We start from the raw sequence: 19952 nt of genomic DNA, 5'->3' as shown, positions 1-19952 counted from the left end.
TATTCGTAATCTTATTAATATGCATACATATTTAATTTTAATTTTGTAAAAATCGCATATATGATGTCTGTTTTTTTAAGCATTCTGGGTCTTTGTCTTAGTTATTTACATCTGTCACTGCTAGTTTCTGAGTTTTTAAAATACATAAAAGTTAATTAAAAATTGAAGTAAATGTAGTACCCTATTGATATAAATAGTATTATTATTAAAAAGAAGTAATGAGCATAATGCTTTATCAATTTTAATCATGTCATACGAGCTGAAAAATCTATACATCCTATTTGTGTCATGGTAAAATATATCATAACCATGTGAAAAATTTAACATAATTAAGCTTTTAGTTAATATAACCTGAATTAACTGACATTTATAGCATTTTTCATTGTCTATTTATTTATTAATATGATGTGAAAAAGTTGAAAGTTTGTAAAAATTCTTTACTATTTTTATTCATTTAATAATTTTTGCTGTCAATTTAATAGTTAGGAAAAAGTATACAAATGTTAAAAATGTCTAATGGAATTAACACTGTAATCTGAAATATTAACTTAATCAACATTGTAATCTAAAATTTAGCATAAATAGATAAAGCATAATATTAAAATAATTTTGTTTATATTATGTGCTCTGAATGGAGACATTGTTGCTGACTCTTATTTGGTGAAGTTAGAAAGATAATTCTACTAAGAGGTCGACATTAAAGAAAAGAGAGCGCAACCAGATAACCTCCAACTAGACGGTTAGGTGACATCAAATAGACTAGATAATAGACTGTTAGAAAGTGCATGGTTGACGCAGCTAAGACCTGCAAGCGACAGTTGTGTTTGTGAATAAAATGAATCACAACAAGGAAGATATAATGTTTAAACTATGCGAATCAATCAACTATTTGAATGCTATATTTTTTGATTTCGCAAACAAGTGTACTAAAAGTGCTTTTCAGTCGCTTCATGTTATAGGAACTACTAAAATATGAATAAATTGATTTCATTTGATTATAAAAAGATTAATATTTTTTAGGCTGTTATGGTAATGTTTATGCCAATTTAGTAATTGTGTAATTCTTATATCTTATTGAAGACAGAGTTTAAATTATGTCATATTCAATGTTTAAAAGTTTTAATTTTGTGCTGTGTGTTTTATTCAGTATATATATTAATTATTATATTAATTATATCTTGTTGAGTTCACACCAATTGTGAGATAAGAAAAGCCTTCGAAAATTTAGGCTTATTTTATGCTTTATGAACATGTGTCTCGATATAAATAATTCCCTCGTAGGCGATAACTTTTTTTCCTAATTTAATTTTCAGATATTATGTCATAAGTAAATTATCATAGAAATTAAATACTTCAAATAGAAAATGAGTATAACGAATTGTGCTTTAAGTCAAGGAACCTTAAGAAAAATTTCGATAGAATGACAGAGTAAAATACAGTCAAACCTCGATGTCTCGAACTTGAAGGTAGAGGAGAAAAAATTTGAGATACCAAAAATTGGAATTATCGAAAATCGCATGTTATCGATGGTAGAATGAAGAAAAATGCTCCTTACGTACCTTATTTACTATTCCATATTTATTCTAAAAACACTTTTTACACTTTTATTTAAAAAAAGATTCAATTGTTGTTTGCTTTAGAGATGTGTACGAAAGTTTGTCTATAACACTTTCTAAGTGGACTATAACTTTAAATGTCTCATCTGACATATTCGGCTGCCTCTCAATAAATCTCCTTACAGTGTCCACTGTAGAAAGTGCTTGTTTGTTAGTAACATTGGGCGGTAAATCTTCGATTTCCACATCCTCTTCTTCTGATAGTTCACAAGAAACTTTCGTTTGAGCGATGATATCATTGTTATACCACTGACCACACACTGTTACTGCATCATCTACGTTTACAAAGTCGTGAAATTCCATGTCATCAAGTTTCATGAGTCCGGTCAATCTGTCCCAATCATTTCAGTGTAGTTTTCAGCAGAATTAACGATATTGATTGTTTGACTACTTTTGTGATCTTTAATACATTCAGCCTTCTTGAAGCCATTCATTATCGTAGAGGAATACCACTGATGTCTTTATGTCCATTTTTTTTAAAAGTTCATCATTATATGAATCTGTTTTCTATTCTTAAAATTGCTTATTTTTTTTAGAATATTTTTTTATTTTCAGAAAAAAAATCTGCACTATTTATGGAGAGAAAAAAATTCAAGTTATCGTGGGATTAGAAAATAAAAAATTCGTGAAAAATTTTTTTTTTTATCATTGAGTGTATAGGAAATTTGAAGGGAATTTTTTTCCTTCGAGAAATCGAAAAATTCGTGAAATCTATTATTATTACTAGCTATTATTACTTCTCTAACCTCTATTATGTTTGAATGATTAAAGTTAACTATAATTTAAATATCAAATATTTCTAAAATTAAAATGGTTTGTATTTAAATCTATAGTAGCAAGCAAGTAGATTGGTCAAGATGTAACATAACTATATAATTATATTTTATAATGTCTGATTTCAAAGTAAATGAACAGTGTCAAATTAGATTGATTTCAAATATTTTTGGCGGCATTTCAAACATTATTTGGCATATGTGTTATTTGCATTCCATTTGATTTATCAATTACAAATATAAACCAGAGTTAATTGATTTAAATGAAATCATAATTTTATAATTAGATTGTTTAAATTTATATCTATGTATAGATATATACACTTCACATGGTCTCCTTATTGTGCATGTGAATTTGCATTTGTCAAACATTTCCGAGGCTTATTTAACAAAATTCATTTTGTCGTTTCAAGAGATATGAAAAAAAATTTGAAATTAAGATTTTGACTTATTTTAGTCAATTTTTGGCTATTCATTACATAATATTTCTAATCTCCAATCAATTTTCTTAAAATCTGAAGAATGTATTTACACTTTTCTAATGTTGCTGCAAAACATTTTTTGTGTAGTATTTTAGATTCAAATATTATTGACAATTATTTCTAATATATTAATTATTAAAAAAATTTATTTAACTGTGAAGAAGTTTAAAAAAACAAACAGTTTATGTGATTTTTATAAACATAATGCAAACTATAGCTTTTGACAAAGTGTGAATAGATGTCAGTGTTTTATTTCCCAGTATAAACCAGGTGACTTTATTTATTTACTCGTATCAATGTTTTATTTTCCCATTCAGAGCAGTTCACTAACCTTCCTGTATCAAACTGTAGTACCTCACTGTACTTGTGTTGAAAATAAATTGTTACACTATCCCGGTCTACTGGGCGCAGCACACTAGTGATAATGGGTTCGATATCATACTGGAATAAATTTGATACCGGCTTATGAAGCACCGGTCCCGGTATCATACTGGTTCCGGTATCGTGCCGGAATGAATTTAACACCGGCATATGAAACACTGGTCCCGGTATGATACTGGTTCTGGTATCATACCGGAATAAATTTATACCGGCTTATGAAACACCGGTTCCGGTATGATACTGGTTCCGGTATCATACAGGGATCAATTTCATACCGGATTATGAAAAACCGGTTCTGGTATGGTACTGAGTCCTGTATAATACCGGATCCAGTACCATACCGGAACAGGTGTTTCATAAGACGGTATAAATTTTTTTATACTGGGAATTTTTTCCAATAGGGTACATTTTTCTGAATTTTAAATTTGCTTTAATTTTCACTCTATAGGTAGTGTCGAGGTAAAATTTAACTAAGTTAATATATACAAGTTTGTAATACAAATAATGATGTAAATGTTTTTAATAGGAAAATGAGGAACTTAGGAGAAGTGTTCAAGGAATCCTTAATAAACTCACGCCACAGAAGTTTGAAACTCTGTTGACTCAAATCAAAAATCTTAACATCGACACTGAGGAAAAATTGTGCACAGTCATTGATTTAATATTTGAGGAAGCTGTGGCTGAGCCAAACTCCAGTGTCCCCATTGCAAACATGTGCAAGCATTTGTCATTGGTAAGTAACTAATTTTGAATAAAATGATTGTGAAATGTGTTGAGATGTATATTAATTTATCTGTTTTTTAAATAGCTTAAAGTGCCCGCTAAGAATAAGGAATATGTGAATTTCCGTAAAGTTCTCTTAACAAAGTGCCAGAAAGAATTTGAAGAGGGTAGAAGTGATGAATTGAAACACGAAAGGGTTAAGGCTCTGGAAGAAGCTGCTCCAGTGAGTTAAATTACAGCAATAAGCTAGAAAAACTGTTTTACCCAAGAAGTGGCGCATATTTTTAAGTAGTTTACAATTAATATCTATACTCATTTAAAATTTGTTCTGTTGTAGGAAGAAAATAAAGAGTTAGAGCAGGAAATGTATGATGAAGATAAGACAATGAGATATAGGCAGCTTGGCAATACAAGGTGATTATTTCATGCACTAAAAAAGTTATAACTTATATATTTATTGTATATTAAAATATCCTTAAGAAATAACATATAAATCTCTAATAACTAAAACTATATATAACTTTATTTTATATCATACTAATTGCTAAAAATAAGAGCAAATATTTGTGTTATTTTGTTTAAAAAATTATATTCTTTTTTTTTAATATTTGAATTACCATGACTGAAACGTTAAATTCAAATTGATTCATAGTGTTAAGGGTGTAACAAGCTGTTTCATTAATGTAGTTTTTTTTTCTTATTGCAAATTTGATGATTACATTGTAAAATATTAAAATAATTTAAAATGTTATCTAGTTTTCAGCTATGTATTTTAAATAGCTATTAAAATTGATAATATCTGATATTAAGTAAAATGTAGATCTGTGATGTAGAATCTCGGAGGTGGGCTGCACCGAGAAAGCCTCGCACTTTCGAAAGGTTAAAATTTAAGAAATATTTAAATAAATGGAAATAAAGCAATTTTTTGAATTTCAGTATTCAAGTGAAAGACATATTTAAAGAAAATTTACTTACATTAGATGATCAGAGTACTTTTACTGCATTACACCAAGTTACAATATTCATTATATTACTGCATCAGGTTCATTGTATTTTAAAATAATTGTCTAATGTTTTGTTTAAAAACATTGTTCATATGTCATGAACAATGTTTATATTACGAATTTATTTGACGATTTTTGATTTATATTACGAATTTGTTTGTTTTATTATTAATTTATTCTAAGACGTATACTTATGTTTTTAACAAAGTTGTGAATCGTTCATGGTTATTATTTCTTAAAAAATAATGTTTTGTTTATGCAGGTCTTTCCATTGCAATTCACTTAATTCAATTTTTAATAGACTTAATTATAGCCAAAATTGTAACCTTTTTAAAGAGATATCAGTTTTAGAAATTTTATCTTAAGATTTTATACTATAGCACATTTCTAATAGGTTTAATGAATTACATGTCATTTATTTGAATTCAAATTTATTTTAATGACTTAGTATTTACTAAAAAGATGTAATTTTTTTAAAAAAAAAAGTCGTTATATGGATTTAAATGATTGTTTTGAATTCTTAGAATTTTGCGCATTTGCAATGTACCTAGTTAGTAGTGAGCGAAGCGAGCTTGGTTACGAAGCAAACCATATAAGATTGCGTTGCAATTTTCGGGGGTTGGCGAGCGTTAGAAAGGAGGGGGCACGGTCCTTTAGTTCTATATAAATTTTATGCATATAAAAACAAATTTAAAGTATATTACAATTCTCTTTTTCCTTTTTTTTAGATTTATTGGTGAACTCTTTCGCCTTGGAATGTTAACTGAACCTATCATGCATGAATGTATAAAAAGGCTCATCTCCCAAGGAGATGAAGAATCACTTGAGTGTTTGTGTCAATTGCTGAAAACGATAGGTAAAGAATTAGATGATCGAAGAGTTAAAGGCTCAAGAGAAAGTGTGGTAAGTGTTCTTTGTTTTCATTTTGATCTGTGCTTTTACTTGTAATAAAATATGAGGAAAAGTATTCTTGTAAATAATACAAATTTAAAAAAACAACTTATCTTCAATTTTTTTTTATTTCAAGAAAAGCTTATTAAGCACATGCCTTTAGTTTCATTGAACAACAATAAACCATTATAAAGATTAGTCCTTGCCGATTCTGTATTCTTTGTCGAAAAAGTGCATGTATCGGTTTTATCTGATTTAAATTTAAATGTGGAAAAAATGAAAAAAATTGATATTAGCTAGTAACTAGTGAGTCAGAATGAGATATATCAAAACCACTTGAGATTGCCTAATCCTATTTGGAGGGTTTCTAATAATTAGTAGGGATTTATTAGATTTTAATAACATTTTCGTTATCATTTACTTAAGTATTAATTTGCAATTTGTATTTTTTTTATTCATTATTTGTAAGAATTTTATAAATAAAAGTTCTGTATAGTTTAAAGTATGAAAAATTATTATAATAATACCTCTATGAATTGCAACACAATATGCACATTCAAGTTTGCTTAAAATAAATTTTTAAGAATAATTGCCATACTTTTCTACTGTAATCATTGTTAGTGGGGCATACCTTTCTTAATTCTAATAGTACCGAATTTCATATTGGTATGTTTTGTAAGTTCTATGGTAATCTTCAGTTACTTTTTATTGATAATGTAAATTTTGCTTCATAATATTGTTGCCTTGAATCAAAGTATCGTACTTAAGAACTGAGATAAATGAAAGTTGATATTACTAGAGATAGCTGAGTGTTGCATTTTTAAAAGGTATTTATTTTTTGTTTTTTAAAACAATCGTGATTTTTTCATAAGGTGTTTGCAAAGTGCAGTGTCGATTTTTGTTATAAATCTTGCAAAAAGTGCGGTTTTTGCAATGTTCAATGCTCATCATGGGAACCAACTAAGCATTATAAATTTTTCCCCATAGTTCTTTGCCAAGAACTAGTTAATATACGTAGTTAATGTTATGTCTTGGAAATTAGTTTTTCATTTTGTTTATTTTTTGCATACCTAAGAACTTTCGACAAAAGAAAAAATTATTTCTTATTCAGATTTTTTTTAAGTACTTAAAAATATTTTTTAGTTGTTAAAATATGCTTATTTTAAGTGAAAATTATAGCTTAATTTTAAAATATTTCAGTTTGAGTTTTTTCTTACCTTATTCGACTTAATATGCGCTTAAATAACTTTACAATTAATATATATCTTTCTGATGATCTTCTTAAATTAGTAATTATTTATATTTTGGATTTTGCTACCATATATTACTATATTTAATATGATGCAAAAAATTTTACTCATTAGAATTTAAAATTTATCCTATTGATTTAAATTTCCAAGTTGAAATTGTTTGCTTCAATTTTTACCAAAAGGAATTATGTAAGCTTGATTTTCATAATCTGTTATTGATGTAATATATATTGTAATTACCCATATTTTAGCATATTTTCTCTTATTTTATACCCATATTTTGGCAATCTCTCTTTTTCAGATGGAAAATTATTTCTTACAAATACAAAAGATTGTAGACAAACGTTTAACTAGCTCTAGGGTCAGGTTCATGTTGCTAGATGTTATAGATTTAAAAAGGGTAAGTCATCAAATACTATGCCCTATCAAACAACTGTACTTTAAATTTTGTTTGAGGTTTAAAATTTAGCATTTAAATTTGCTTTTGTCTTTTAGAATGATTGGGTTCTACGGAACATGTCCTTCCAAAACAGGGTACCTGATCACCGAGACAGAAGAAAAAATACTGGTGTGTATATGTGACCATACGTCAGATGTGGGGCCAAACACAATCTCGTTCTGCTTTATTTTGTTATTATTTTTTTAAATTTTGTGTGTGTTTTTTTAAGCAATTTATTTTACCTAAATTATAGTCAGTGTGACTGAAAAGCAATTTTCCTGCGCCTTATTTTCCTTCTTACTTGTTTAGCTCGAAACATGGGAACAACATGGGGTAAAGGCAGCTATAGTCTTGTTGATCCTAATAAATTAAAACTGACCAAGGTATGTTCATTTTGTTAATTGTACATAAGTTACATGGTAAATCAAGTGATAATGTTTTTACTTCCACTACCCATGATGTCCTTGGTCAACTGGTGGTTTTCATATTTAGTTAATTCATATTTTGTTACTTATTCTTAAAATCTAATTAATGTATTTTCCCCCCTATATATATATATATATATATATATATATATATATATATATATATATATATATATATATATATATATATATATATATATATATATATATATATATATATATATATATATATATATATATATATATATATATATATATATATATATATATATATATATATATATATATATATATATATATATATATATATATATATATATATATATATATATATATATATATATATATATATATATATATATATATATATATATATATATATAGGGGGGAACTGAAAAACATGAAAAAAACTGCTTAGAAAAACTAAAGCTTTTTAAATGTTTTGTTCGTGATAATTAAAGGTTAGATCATACTTAATTTGATTAAAATACATTCTCATCATACCTGCTAAAAGAGAAAAAAATCATTTATTGCTCATTTTTATTTGTGAAGTTTTGAATTGCAAATTCTATAAAAAGATTTTTGTTTAATTAAACTGCTGTTTGTAGAAAATGCAACACCATGAAGGAATCATCAGAATCAAATGAAATTCGCAGCAAATGTCAATTATAGGATATTATGCAAATTAATAAAGTTTCAGAGCCATCGCGCGTGCAGCGCCCTCTGAATTGATGCTGAAAGCGGGACGTTGTAGCGGGACGTTGAAAATAGTCTATGATTATTTGTTAGTGGCAAACGTTTAGTGAGACCTGAGTATGCCTCCACGACGGAAGAATAAGAAATTCAAGCAACTTACGGAGTTTGAACGAGGGAGGATAATCGGCCTTCGAGAAGGAGGATTTTCCTATCGCGCAATAGCAGCTCGTATGCAGCGGAACAGTTCCACAGTGATGCGAGTTTGGAAGTAGTGGACCGACGAGCACCGAACAACTCGAAAAACAGGCACTGGACGACAGAAGGTGACGTCAGAGCGCGATGATCGACACCTGCTCCGCATGGCGGTGAATGATCGCACAGCTTCCTCCAGGCAGCTGGCAGCACATTGGTCTACTGCTACAGGTGTACAATTGTCGGCTTCGTCAATTCGTCGTCGTCTGCTGCGCCGTGGATTGCGTGCAAGGGTGCCATTATACAGGATTCCCCTCACGGCGGATCATCGACGGCTGCGTCGGCAGTGGGCTCTTGAGCACAGAGACTGGCGAGCTGATTGGCACCAAGTTGTCTTTTCAGATGAATCACGCTTCAATTTGTGGACCCATGATGGCCGTGTTCGTGTTAGACGTTATGCCGGTCAACGCTGCCTTCCTGAGTGTATTATTGAACGACATAGTGGTCGAACACCCGGAGTTATGGTCTGGGGTGCGATTTCGTATCATGGACGATCCAATTTGATACGAATTGAGGGTAATCTCAATAGCAACAGATACGTCCGTGAAGTGCTACAGCCCGAAGTCGTTCCTTTCCTTCAAGGCATCCCTGGAGCTATCTTTCAGCAGGATAATGCACGACCACATGTTGCGCGGACTGTTAGAGACTTCTGTTCAGCACAACGCATGCAACTTCTTCCTTGGCCTGCTTATTCGCCGGATATGTCGCCTATTGAGCACGTGTGGGATATGGTTGGTCGGCGTCTCACTCGTGATCCGCGTCCTGCAGTTTCCAAAGACGAACTTTGGTTGAGCATACAAGCGATATGGAATTCTCTTCCTCAAGCAGATATTCAACATCTGTTTGACTTCATGCCACGTCGTATAGCAGCACTTATTGCAGCGCGTGGTGGCTGCACCAAATACTGATTTCGGACGCTTAATTTGTTTCTTTTGTTTTGAAAATTTCATCATTTATTTGTATCAGTACAAGTCGTTTCTGCATTAAATTTCATTTGATTCTGATGATTCTTTCATGGTGTTGCATTTTCTACAAACAGCAGTTTATATATATATATATATATATATATATATATATATATATATATATATATATATATATATATATATATATATATATATATATATATATATATATATATATATATATATATATATATATATATATATATATATATATATATATATATATATATATATATATATATATATATATATATATATATATATATATATATATATATATATATATATATATATATAATAAATAAATAAATACAAGAAAACACTAAGAAAGTTAAGAAAAACAATAAGTAACATTTATTGCGCTTAAGCTGCAAGTAAACAGCACTCATTAGATAAGTTCAAAATGAAGAATAAAACAAAGAAAAATTATAGACATATTTCCCACCCCCTTTTTTTCATATGTCTATAATTTTTCTTTGTTTTATTCTTCATTTTGAACTTATATATATATATATATATATATATATGAGAGAGAGAGAGAGAGAGAGAATATATATACAATTTGGTTTAATATATATTTATATATCACAAAATCTGTTAAATAGCTTAATTACAGGGTTGCCACTCCACAGGGAGAACAGGGAATTTAAAAATCTTCTAAAATAACAGGGAATTTTGATTTTTTTCTTTACAAACTGGGAAAATACAGAGAATTTTGTTTCTTATTCCTCTTTTGAAAAATGATGACAACTCAAAGCGTAATCTATGGGATATTTGACCATGATATTTCAGCTATACTAAACTACTTCATTAACTATAGCATTATTTAAGTATGTTCAGCAGTTTTTCCAGCAATTAAAACTAATAAATATAGTCAATATAATACAGCTCACACAAGAGCACATTGATAGTGTTTCCTCTTAATATATTGTATATAATATGCACAGAGAAAACACAGGGAATTTTTTTTCCAGATTTGAGTGGCAACCCTGAAAAAGCTTTATGTTTAATTGTATATAGTTTTTGTTTTAATATATTTATATATATATATACTTGGACCAGATATTTTTTTATTATTTTTTTATGGCATTGTGTATTTTTTTTAATCTAAATTTTCTCAATGAACATTATTTTCACAAAATCTGTTAAATAGCTTAATTATTATCTATTCTAACTCTTATCTAACTTTAACTTCTTTTATATTAATAAGATATTTTTCTGGAATATTTAATGTGGAAGTAAATTTAACGTTTCACTCTTACTCTTCTATTATCAAGGAATTTCAGTAGTTCCAAAAAATATTTTAGTTGTCGCAACAATTATATGTCAATGTATTTAATAAGTGAATAAACTTTGCCCACCATTATTTAAACTAATTTAATTAAAGTAAATCAGATATACAAATATACACGTTTGTAAGTCACAATATTTTGGGGCATGGAAAATTTGCATTTTTCAGTATAGAGAACTTAAATGTTGCACTTAATCGCTTTACCATTTTATTTTTGATTTAATAAGGTGTATCTAAACAATTAAATTAAATATAGAAAATCTAATGATTGTGCTTTTGAAAGATTTTAGGTTACAAGAATTTAAAACAAAGCGAACTTGACTTCATTGTTATGACTTCTGCACTAGTGACTATTTTTATTTTGTGTTCATTTGTTTTTAAAGAAGAATATTGTTTTACTTAATTAATATAAATAAGTTGTCACATAATCAGAATTCTATCTCTTAAGTAAGAAGATAGAAAAACTTGTTTTCTTTTTGTAGCGTGAAATAGATAGCATAAGGCTTGGACCAGGAAGAAGTAGCAGTGGTGGTACCAAGACTCCTGCAGGTTCGTTCGATTCTGAGAAAACAGCTCTCACAAACAGGTAATAATTTTTATTTTCTATGTGTTAGTAAATTTTTATTTTCGATATGTTTATACATGTTATCCTAATACTTCTACCTTATTATTATTACTATATTGAAAGAAAGATAAAAAAGGCTCGTACAAATGCATTGACCCCTGAATTGGCAGCAGTGAAAAAGTTGGACAGATATGAGACGGTATTCATTGCTGAATTAAAAAAAACGCATGAGCTTGTATTTGCTATAGAAGAGAGATTATCTGGTATAACTCTAACGGACATACGAATGCTAGCATTTGAGTTAGCTGAGAGAAGCAATATTAAGCATAATTGTAACACAGGAAAAAAAATGGCTGGAAAGTGTATGTTGTAATCATTTCTTGGCAGACATAAAGAACTTAGCCTCCGAAATCCAGAACCCACCAGTATGGCCCGAGCAAAAGAGTTTAATCGCACTGCAGTTAAGCAGTTTTTTGAACTTTTGAATTATCCATTAAGTAATATTTATAATGTTGATGAAACAGGAATTCTAACAGTGCCAAACAAGCCTTCAGAAGTGTTGAGTCTACGAGGCAAAAAGCAAGTAAGTAGCTTGTCTTCACTCGAATGAGGAGTTTTGGTTACTGTTGAAACATGCATCAGTGCAGCTGGGGTGTTCGTCCCTCCTATGTTTGTATTTCCTCAAGTGAAGGAAGACCCAAGACTTATGGATGATGTTTTCCCAGGATCGTTTGAAGTGTATCACAAGACCGGTTGGATCACTAAGAAGACCTTCATTGTTTGGTTTTAAAAGTTAGTAGAATTTTCCAACCTTACCCAGTGCTGCTGCTGCTTGATGGAACCCAACAGTCACACCAAAAGTTTGGAACTTGTAAATTTGTCAAGGGAAAATAATGTAATCATCATAACCTTTCCCCCACATACAACTCATTGCCTTTAGCCCCTGGATGTCAGTTTCATGGCTTCACTGAGCACGTATTATGAACAAGTAGTTCGGTGGTGGCTGTTCAACCATCCAGGTAGGTGCTTTTCAATTTACGAGGTTACAAAACTGTTCAACGCAGCCTACTCACTGGCAGCCATTGCAGAAACAACCATTAAAGGGTTTAGCAAAACTGTTATCAGTCCTTGCAATCCTGACGTCTTCCCAGATCACCTGTTTGCATCGTCCTTCACCACTGATCAAACAGCAAGAACCTCCAGGCGTTGGACACCAGACTGATGTGTGCAGTTTCAGCATTATTACTCTCTTGTTATTGACCTAAGCTACCCTTTTCTATCCTTCCAAAGTGTGTTCTACCTATACCTCAAGTGAAAGGACCGCTCCAAGAAAAAATGGCTGATAAGAGAAAGAAGAAAACTGTATTAATAACATCATCTCCATATAAAAGTGGATTATAAATGGAGGAAAACAAAAAGATGAATAAACTACAAGAATGAACCAAGAGAATTGAAGAAAGGACTGCTAAGAAATCCCTCTTGGGGGCACCAGACACATCTCAACAGTGAAAATAATGGAATAAGCAGTCATGTTTGAAAACTCATAAAATCTTTAAAAACGTATGTAGCATCATAATTTTTGTGTTCTTAATTATAAAACAACAGTCTATATAAAAAAGTTAGAAGCAATAAAATCTCATAAATACAATTTTTAGAAATTTAGCTTTACAGTTTTCTGCCAGTTAATTATGTTTTTTAGTTAGCTTTACACAAAAAAATTAAACATCGTAAACCCTATCCCGTTTTGTCCAACCCAGGTATGCTAAAACGGGATATGTAAGAGTTTGGAAAATAATTTTTTTTTCTATTTCTCAGTCATTAAAATTAGTTTAAAATATGTTTTTTCTGTGCTTCAATAAGTGATGTAGCTATAAAAAAGTAATGTGTGGTTCTCTTTGACAGAGTTTCCGTAGTAAATAAAAACAATAATGGTATCCTGTTTTGTCCAACTTTTTCCTACGTGAAATTTTTATTTCCTGCATTGTGATAGCTCAAATGTGTGCTTTTTGTAATGTATTAGAAAAATTTCATATTTAAAAGAGAAAAAAATCTCGTCCTGCTTACAAATTGACGATCGAAATGGGCTGCAGGTGGCGTGGAGCAGAACTCTCCTCCTATGGCAACACTTCGCATGCTTTCACCAGTAGCGTGTGGAGAGTCATAGAGGAAGAAAGTACGTCAGTTTCTCTCTTGATTTTCATATAGATTAAAATCTTTTAAGTTGGAAAACTATATGGAACGGAGAACTATATTAAACGTAGTTCTAAAGAAAAGCATCACGGAAATTTAAAAAAATATTTTTATTAAATAAAAAGGGAACATGGGAAAATATCGTAGTACATTCCTATACAACTGAAAAGAGGAGGAGAGGGAAGGGAGAAGGGCCAAAGGCATGAAACCGGTCTCTCCCCAGATGGCGTATTCAAGCGTTGCAATCGCCAATTCTAACAATGTCTTAGCGGAAAAATTGTCTACAAGACCACATGGAATAAAGACCTATAAAACCTGCCTATAAGACCTAAAGACCTATAAAGACCTGTGATTCCAACATATTTCACATTGTCTTTTCATTCGGAAATTATTACTGCAGATTTCTACATGTTTTTTTTAATTCATAATTTCCTTAATTTTATTTTATTACGACGCTATTTTATAAACGTATATATTAGAATGAACTCTTTTGTATATTTGTTTTGTACCACTGATTTCCCTGCAGCTTATTTCACATGGTTTGTCTTTTGTTTCGTGGCAGTAATTGTTTTGGATTTTTATATCATTTTTAATACTTTGCCATTATTATACATGCAAATTTCCAATTGACCAATCAGTTTTTGACGTGATTGATTCCTATTTATATTCAATGCTTTCTTGTTCCTGTATTTTTTCTGTAATTAGTTGTCCAGCTCCATGCACCTGGAAAGTCATTGAAAATCATGGAAATTCATTGATTTCGTCCTTGAACAAAAATTGCCATGGAAATTCATAATTTTCAGTGATAAATGCTAATAAAATCATGGAAACTCCCAGTTCGTCCTCGTATTGGAGCCCTTAATCCTACCGGGCGATTTGAAAATCCTGCACCGCGATTTGTTTTGACTTGATTTTAAAATTGCACATTGTGATTTGCATTTGAATTGTTTAAAAAATAACGCATCATGATCTACATTGATACGGTTTTAAAAATGACGCACCGTTATCTATGTTTGTTCAATTTAAAAATTACACCTCACTATTTGAATTTGCATGAATTAAAAATCACACAGTTCGATTCGTATTCCTGCAATTTAAAAATTTCTGCAATAAGATCCATTTGTGCAATTTAAAAATTACTAAACACGAACCGCACTCATGCAATTTTAAAAAATAACTCAACGTAATCCGTATTAGTGCGATTTAAAAATCATATCGTGCTATCTGTGATTTAAAAACTCACACATTGTGTTTTGTATTAACGTGAATTAAAAATCACACACCACAATCCGCATTCAGATTTTGTTCGATTTAAAAATCGCACATAGATATTTTTAATCACTATTTATAAATCATACAACGTGATTTATATCGCATGATTTAAATATCAAACTTCGTAATGTGATTTAGAAATCATTGTAATTAGTATCGTAAAAATCTCTCATCGTGGTCTATTATATGAACAATTTATTATTCTATGTGAACGTGAAATGTTTAAAACTGTAAAATTTTTGTTAGTCTAATTTTTGACAATGCTGGTTTTGATTTAAAAAATTTTCAAGTTAATATTTTTTCTGTTTAAGAGTTGTAAGATTTAAAATGTATTATTTAAAATTGAATTTGTAACTTAATTTGATTTCCTTTGACATAAGCATCTCTTTTTCACCATATATATATATATATATATATATATATATATATATATATATATATATATATATATATATATATATATATATATATAAACGAAAGAAAGCACAAAAAATAAAGGATAGATATTTTGAAGTGTTTGTGTTTAATTATAAGAGTTTTCTTGTATCTAATACCATATAACTTACTAAACATATTACTTATTAAGCATATATTTAATATCTTTTAATTTTTTTATATGTATATTGAAACAGAAAATTTATTAAATAAATATGTTTTAAGCCTAATAAATATTAAAAAAATTTTAGTAAAATTTAATTGCACAAATGATTTCAGTTTGAAAAATAATATTTTTGTTTATGTTTGAAGTATTTTTTTTTTATTTAGTTTGAATTTCTCATTATATATATTTATTGCGATTTGATAGTACATGGAATGTTGATACTTTTGCTTCTTTGAAATTAAATTAACACAATCCCTAGAATTGACCTTTTGTAAATGGGATATTTGAATTTTATCAGATTAAAAAATTTTGGCTTTGTAAATGTTCTTAAGAGGCTTTATTACATATTTTAAAAATATTGCATGTTTGTTACCTTCAACTGCTGGGTTATTTTTTACTGTTATTCTTTGTTCTGTTCCTTTTATTGCTTTTTCTTTAAATTGGTTTATTAAAAAAAGTGTCTAAAGCATTGCGCAGATAAAACAATATTATTTTTAAGGAAGAAAGTTGCACTCATTACGATCTTCTTTTGACCATATTGAGTAATAAAGTATTAACCTGCATAAGTCATGGAAAGTGTTTTGTCGAAGTCATGGATTTAAAAATTCTAGATTTAGCAGATACACTGTCCTGATTTCTACACGGTTTTTAAAGTTTCACATGCAAATTTCGCATAAACTCATTTCAGTATTCGATTTGCACTTTGAGTTATTGTTGAAAATTTCTATACTATTTTTAAAATCCCGTGTTTTTCTTAATTTGGTTTCCAAACAGCCATGACTCGGTCTTAAATCCATATTAGTCTCTAGATGCTCAATCTGAGCAGATTTTCTCATAATTCCTTTTCCCGACAAAGAAGTGGTTTGGATTGTTTGTGCACAGATTTTAAAATCTTAATTTCTTTTCTTTAAAATACGAATTGACGCGCATTTTAACAGAAAAGATTCTAGTCTCGAAGTGAAAAGATTAAAAAAATAAAAATAAAAAATAGTGCGTGGAGTCCCTCCGCGCGGAAGAAGTTAAACTTCGCAACCAGCGACGTTAATTGTAGAAGAATCAGCAGTCGTAGAAGGATCACTATAGCTCTATTCTTTTTCCTGCTCCGCTTGCTTCCGTGCTCTGTAATCACGGTAATATTGTGCATTTTTCCCTCTTGAACCAGTGGAAGTGCTAGTGGTTGCCTCATCGTCTCGCCCTGGAAAATGTATTTGTATTAATAATGTATGTGAATGCGTCATAATGTAATTTCAGAAGAGAAAACCTAACAATCAATTGATATTCACAAGAGACGTACCTTGACATAACCTTAAATCCGGCGCATTGTGCGTGGGATTGCTTTCACTCATTTTTTACAATTGTTATCCACTAAATTTGAAAATAAAAAAATACTACCCTATTAAATTATATGTGTATCAAAACCAACTAAAAGAATATTTATAGAAAAACAATACTTTTATGACTTTTATTATTTTTATGCTAGTGAGAACCCAAACAATATGGAAATGAATGAGGAAAAACTGAATCCTACCACGTGATTTCCCGGCCAATAAAAATGTAGCGTTAAACGTTCAACGCAACCTTTTTGGTAGTCGTATAAGAAGTATAACTTCAATAACAAAAATGGAAAGAGTGTGCGTCTGTAGAAATAACATTTTTTATAATTTTTTTATCACATGTTAAATATTCAATTTTTTTAAACAGATATTCTGCTTTGACTGAGCAAACTTCTAATCCTAGTTTTAATGAAAACAGAAGAGGAACTTAATAGTTTATTAAAATTTTGCTCCGTGGCAGAATCATAGCGACATTGTCGTAGAATGTTACAGATTTCTCGCCAAAACGTTCTTCTTTTGAAAAGTTAAGAATCTTACTTTCCTTTTCTACAGAATTTTACATGTAATATTTGAATCATGTATTTAGATAATCACTTTTTTACGTGCTCAATTTTGGCCGATAGTATCATAAATCAGTGTAATGTTTCGATTGTATTTTCAGCAGTTTGATATTGATTTTCATGTGCTTTTTAAATTTCCCGATATATTACAAACAATATGAAAAAATTCGAATAGTGCATTTGAGTATTTACTTTTTAAGGCAATAGTTCTATAGAATTTTTGGCGGTTATTGCTATTGATTTCTCCATAGTTTTTAAATCCGATATTTTTTAAACGATATTATTTATTACAACAGCCTAATCTCGAAACGAAACACGCGTTTGAAGAGTCCGATTCGTGTGATTTCGTCTTCTATCTTTTTTCGGCAATTACTAATACGGATTTCATGATTTTTTTTAAAATTGTGATGATTATTCACGAAATCTGATTATTTGGAAAAACGCACAAATAATCTGTGCTTCCCCCCTCCCTACAAAATACGAGAATATCACCCATAATGTCAGGATAAAGAAAAATTTCATGTTCAATTAAAAAAATATGCAGTTGTTATTGTAAACACAGCTCTTTTGTTACTTTAAATTAGTAACATATATGTTTGCTATTATTAGAAGTATCTTGCAGAAAGATATTAGTGCTAGACAGTTAAGTCGCAGATAGCTCGAAAAAGTTCTGCCGCAGGGATCTTTTATAGCATTCGTATTTCATCATGTAACTTAAATTCACATTCTTTTTTTTTATTAGATCTGCTGCATCAAGTCGTGGATCAAGTCATGGGCAAAATACGCAGCTGCCTCCTGTCTTAAGAAAAACTCCATCTGCCTCTAAGGAAAGAGATAATGTGATAGAGTCAGTGAAAGAGTTGGTTAGATATGGTACTTCTAGTGAGACTAAATCTACTGAAATGAAAAAGAATCCTGAATCCCAACTCAATGGCAAAGGAGTTGATTCAATGGGTTCGCTTATTTGTGATTTTTCTTATTTTTTATGAATTAACTTTTTCAAAAGCTGTTGATGTTAGCAATAAAGTATTGGTTATTAACCTCTAACCTTTTATATTTCTAGAACTTACGTTGAAAGGTCCAGAATATAATATAGATCAGATGGAAGTTAAAGCTAGGCCCCTGGTTGATGAGTTTTTACATAATAATGACTTTGAGGTATGCTAGAGTTAACTTTCAATCATAATTTAGAAATATAGTTATAATTTTTCATTATAAAACTGAAAGAATGTATTGGGAAAGAATTTTCTCTAACAATTTAAATTTTTAAGGATTTTAATTGATTATGTTAAAGATTTAAATGCTAAGGAAATAAGGTTTTAATTGATAGCTTTCTCATAATTAAATTAAATGGAATAGGGTTGTTAAATATGAGATACTCAATACAATAAAAAAAAAAAGTTTTCTTTAAAAAAAATTTTTGGTGGAAAAGTTAGTTATCCCTTTCAGGGTGCGTAGCGTTTTTAAAAAGTGCTTAATTTTCCCGTTTTCAAAATGAGATTTTTCCTTTACCATGTTGATTTTCGCTACAAATTATGCAAAAAGACACAGTTCACATTGTTCTATTCAAAGTTTTCACGATTAATTCAACCCCAATCTATTTCGGCGTATAGTCAGTCGGTAGCGTATGAAAACGCCATTCGTTTCGCATGATTCAAAATTTCATGATTTTTGACAATGCCAAAAGTTTTTTTATTCTTTGACATGCCGGTCGGTTAGAACAAAATAAAACCGGAAATTGTCAAAAACTTTCCAAACTTGCCTAATTATGATATTTTTAAGTGCTTAAAAATATTTTTGAGGGCTAGAAAAGGGCTTATTTTTTGTAGAATAATTTGGCTACGCACCCTACCTTTGCTCATAATTTTTTTTGAAATTCGGATCCTTCCCACTTCTTTTCTAATCTTTGAGAATATATATTTATATGCCAATCATTTTTTAAAAACTTTTTTAGGAAGCAATCAGGTGTGTCACGGAACTGGCTTCTCCCAGTACGATTCATTTGTTCATCAATGCTGCAATCAACCAAGTCTTAGAGCGCTCTAGTCCAGCACGCCATTCCCTTGGCCAACTACTTTTTAACTTAGTCAAACAAAATATTATCACCTTCGATTATTATAAAAAAGGGTAGGTTCAGAATTTTTTTATATTCAATTTATTTTTAATTGATAATCAAATTGAGCATCAAAAAAGTTTAAGGTTAAGACTTTTATGTCATGCTTATGAACTATTTTTTACAGTA

At 29.8% G+C, this 19952-nt stretch overlaps 1 protein-coding gene across 2 annotated transcripts in view; it reads left to right on the top strand.

Annotated features, from left to right (window-relative positions):
- Positions 1 to 19952, top strand: part of LOC107447447 (eukaryotic translation initiation factor 4 gamma 3) — a 53841-nt gene that overhangs the window by 19426 nt on the left and 14463 nt on the right. For both annotated transcript variants that reach the window (XM_087158038.1, XM_087158039.1), the window contains exons 5-15: positions 3779 to 3985; positions 4061 to 4198; positions 4313 to 4389; positions 5708 to 5882; positions 7422 to 7520; positions 7616 to 7688; positions 7869 to 7942; positions 11671 to 11774; positions 18453 to 18664; positions 18774 to 18868; positions 19665 to 19837. In XM_087158038.1, the coding sequence (XP_087014164.1) occupies positions 3779 to 3985; positions 4061 to 4198; positions 4313 to 4389; positions 5708 to 5882; positions 7422 to 7520; positions 7616 to 7688; positions 7869 to 7942; positions 11671 to 11774; positions 18453 to 18664; positions 18774 to 18868; positions 19665 to 19837 (1427 nt within the window). The remainder of the gene's footprint in view (positions 1 to 3778; positions 3986 to 4060; positions 4199 to 4312; positions 4390 to 5707; positions 5883 to 7421; positions 7521 to 7615; positions 7689 to 7868; positions 7943 to 11670; positions 11775 to 18452; positions 18665 to 18773; positions 18869 to 19664; positions 19838 to 19952) is intronic.

This window comes from Parasteatoda tepidariorum, chromosome 2, assembly GCF_982258835.1.
Source record: "Parasteatoda tepidariorum strain Cologne lab strain chromosome 2, Ptep-v5.0, whole genome shotgun sequence".
Classification (NCBI taxonomy): domain Eukaryota; kingdom Metazoa; phylum Arthropoda; class Arachnida; order Araneae; family Theridiidae; genus Parasteatoda; species Parasteatoda tepidariorum.
The sequence above is the reverse complement of the archived record's forward strand: the minus strand, read 5'-3'. Positions and strand labels throughout refer to the sequence as shown.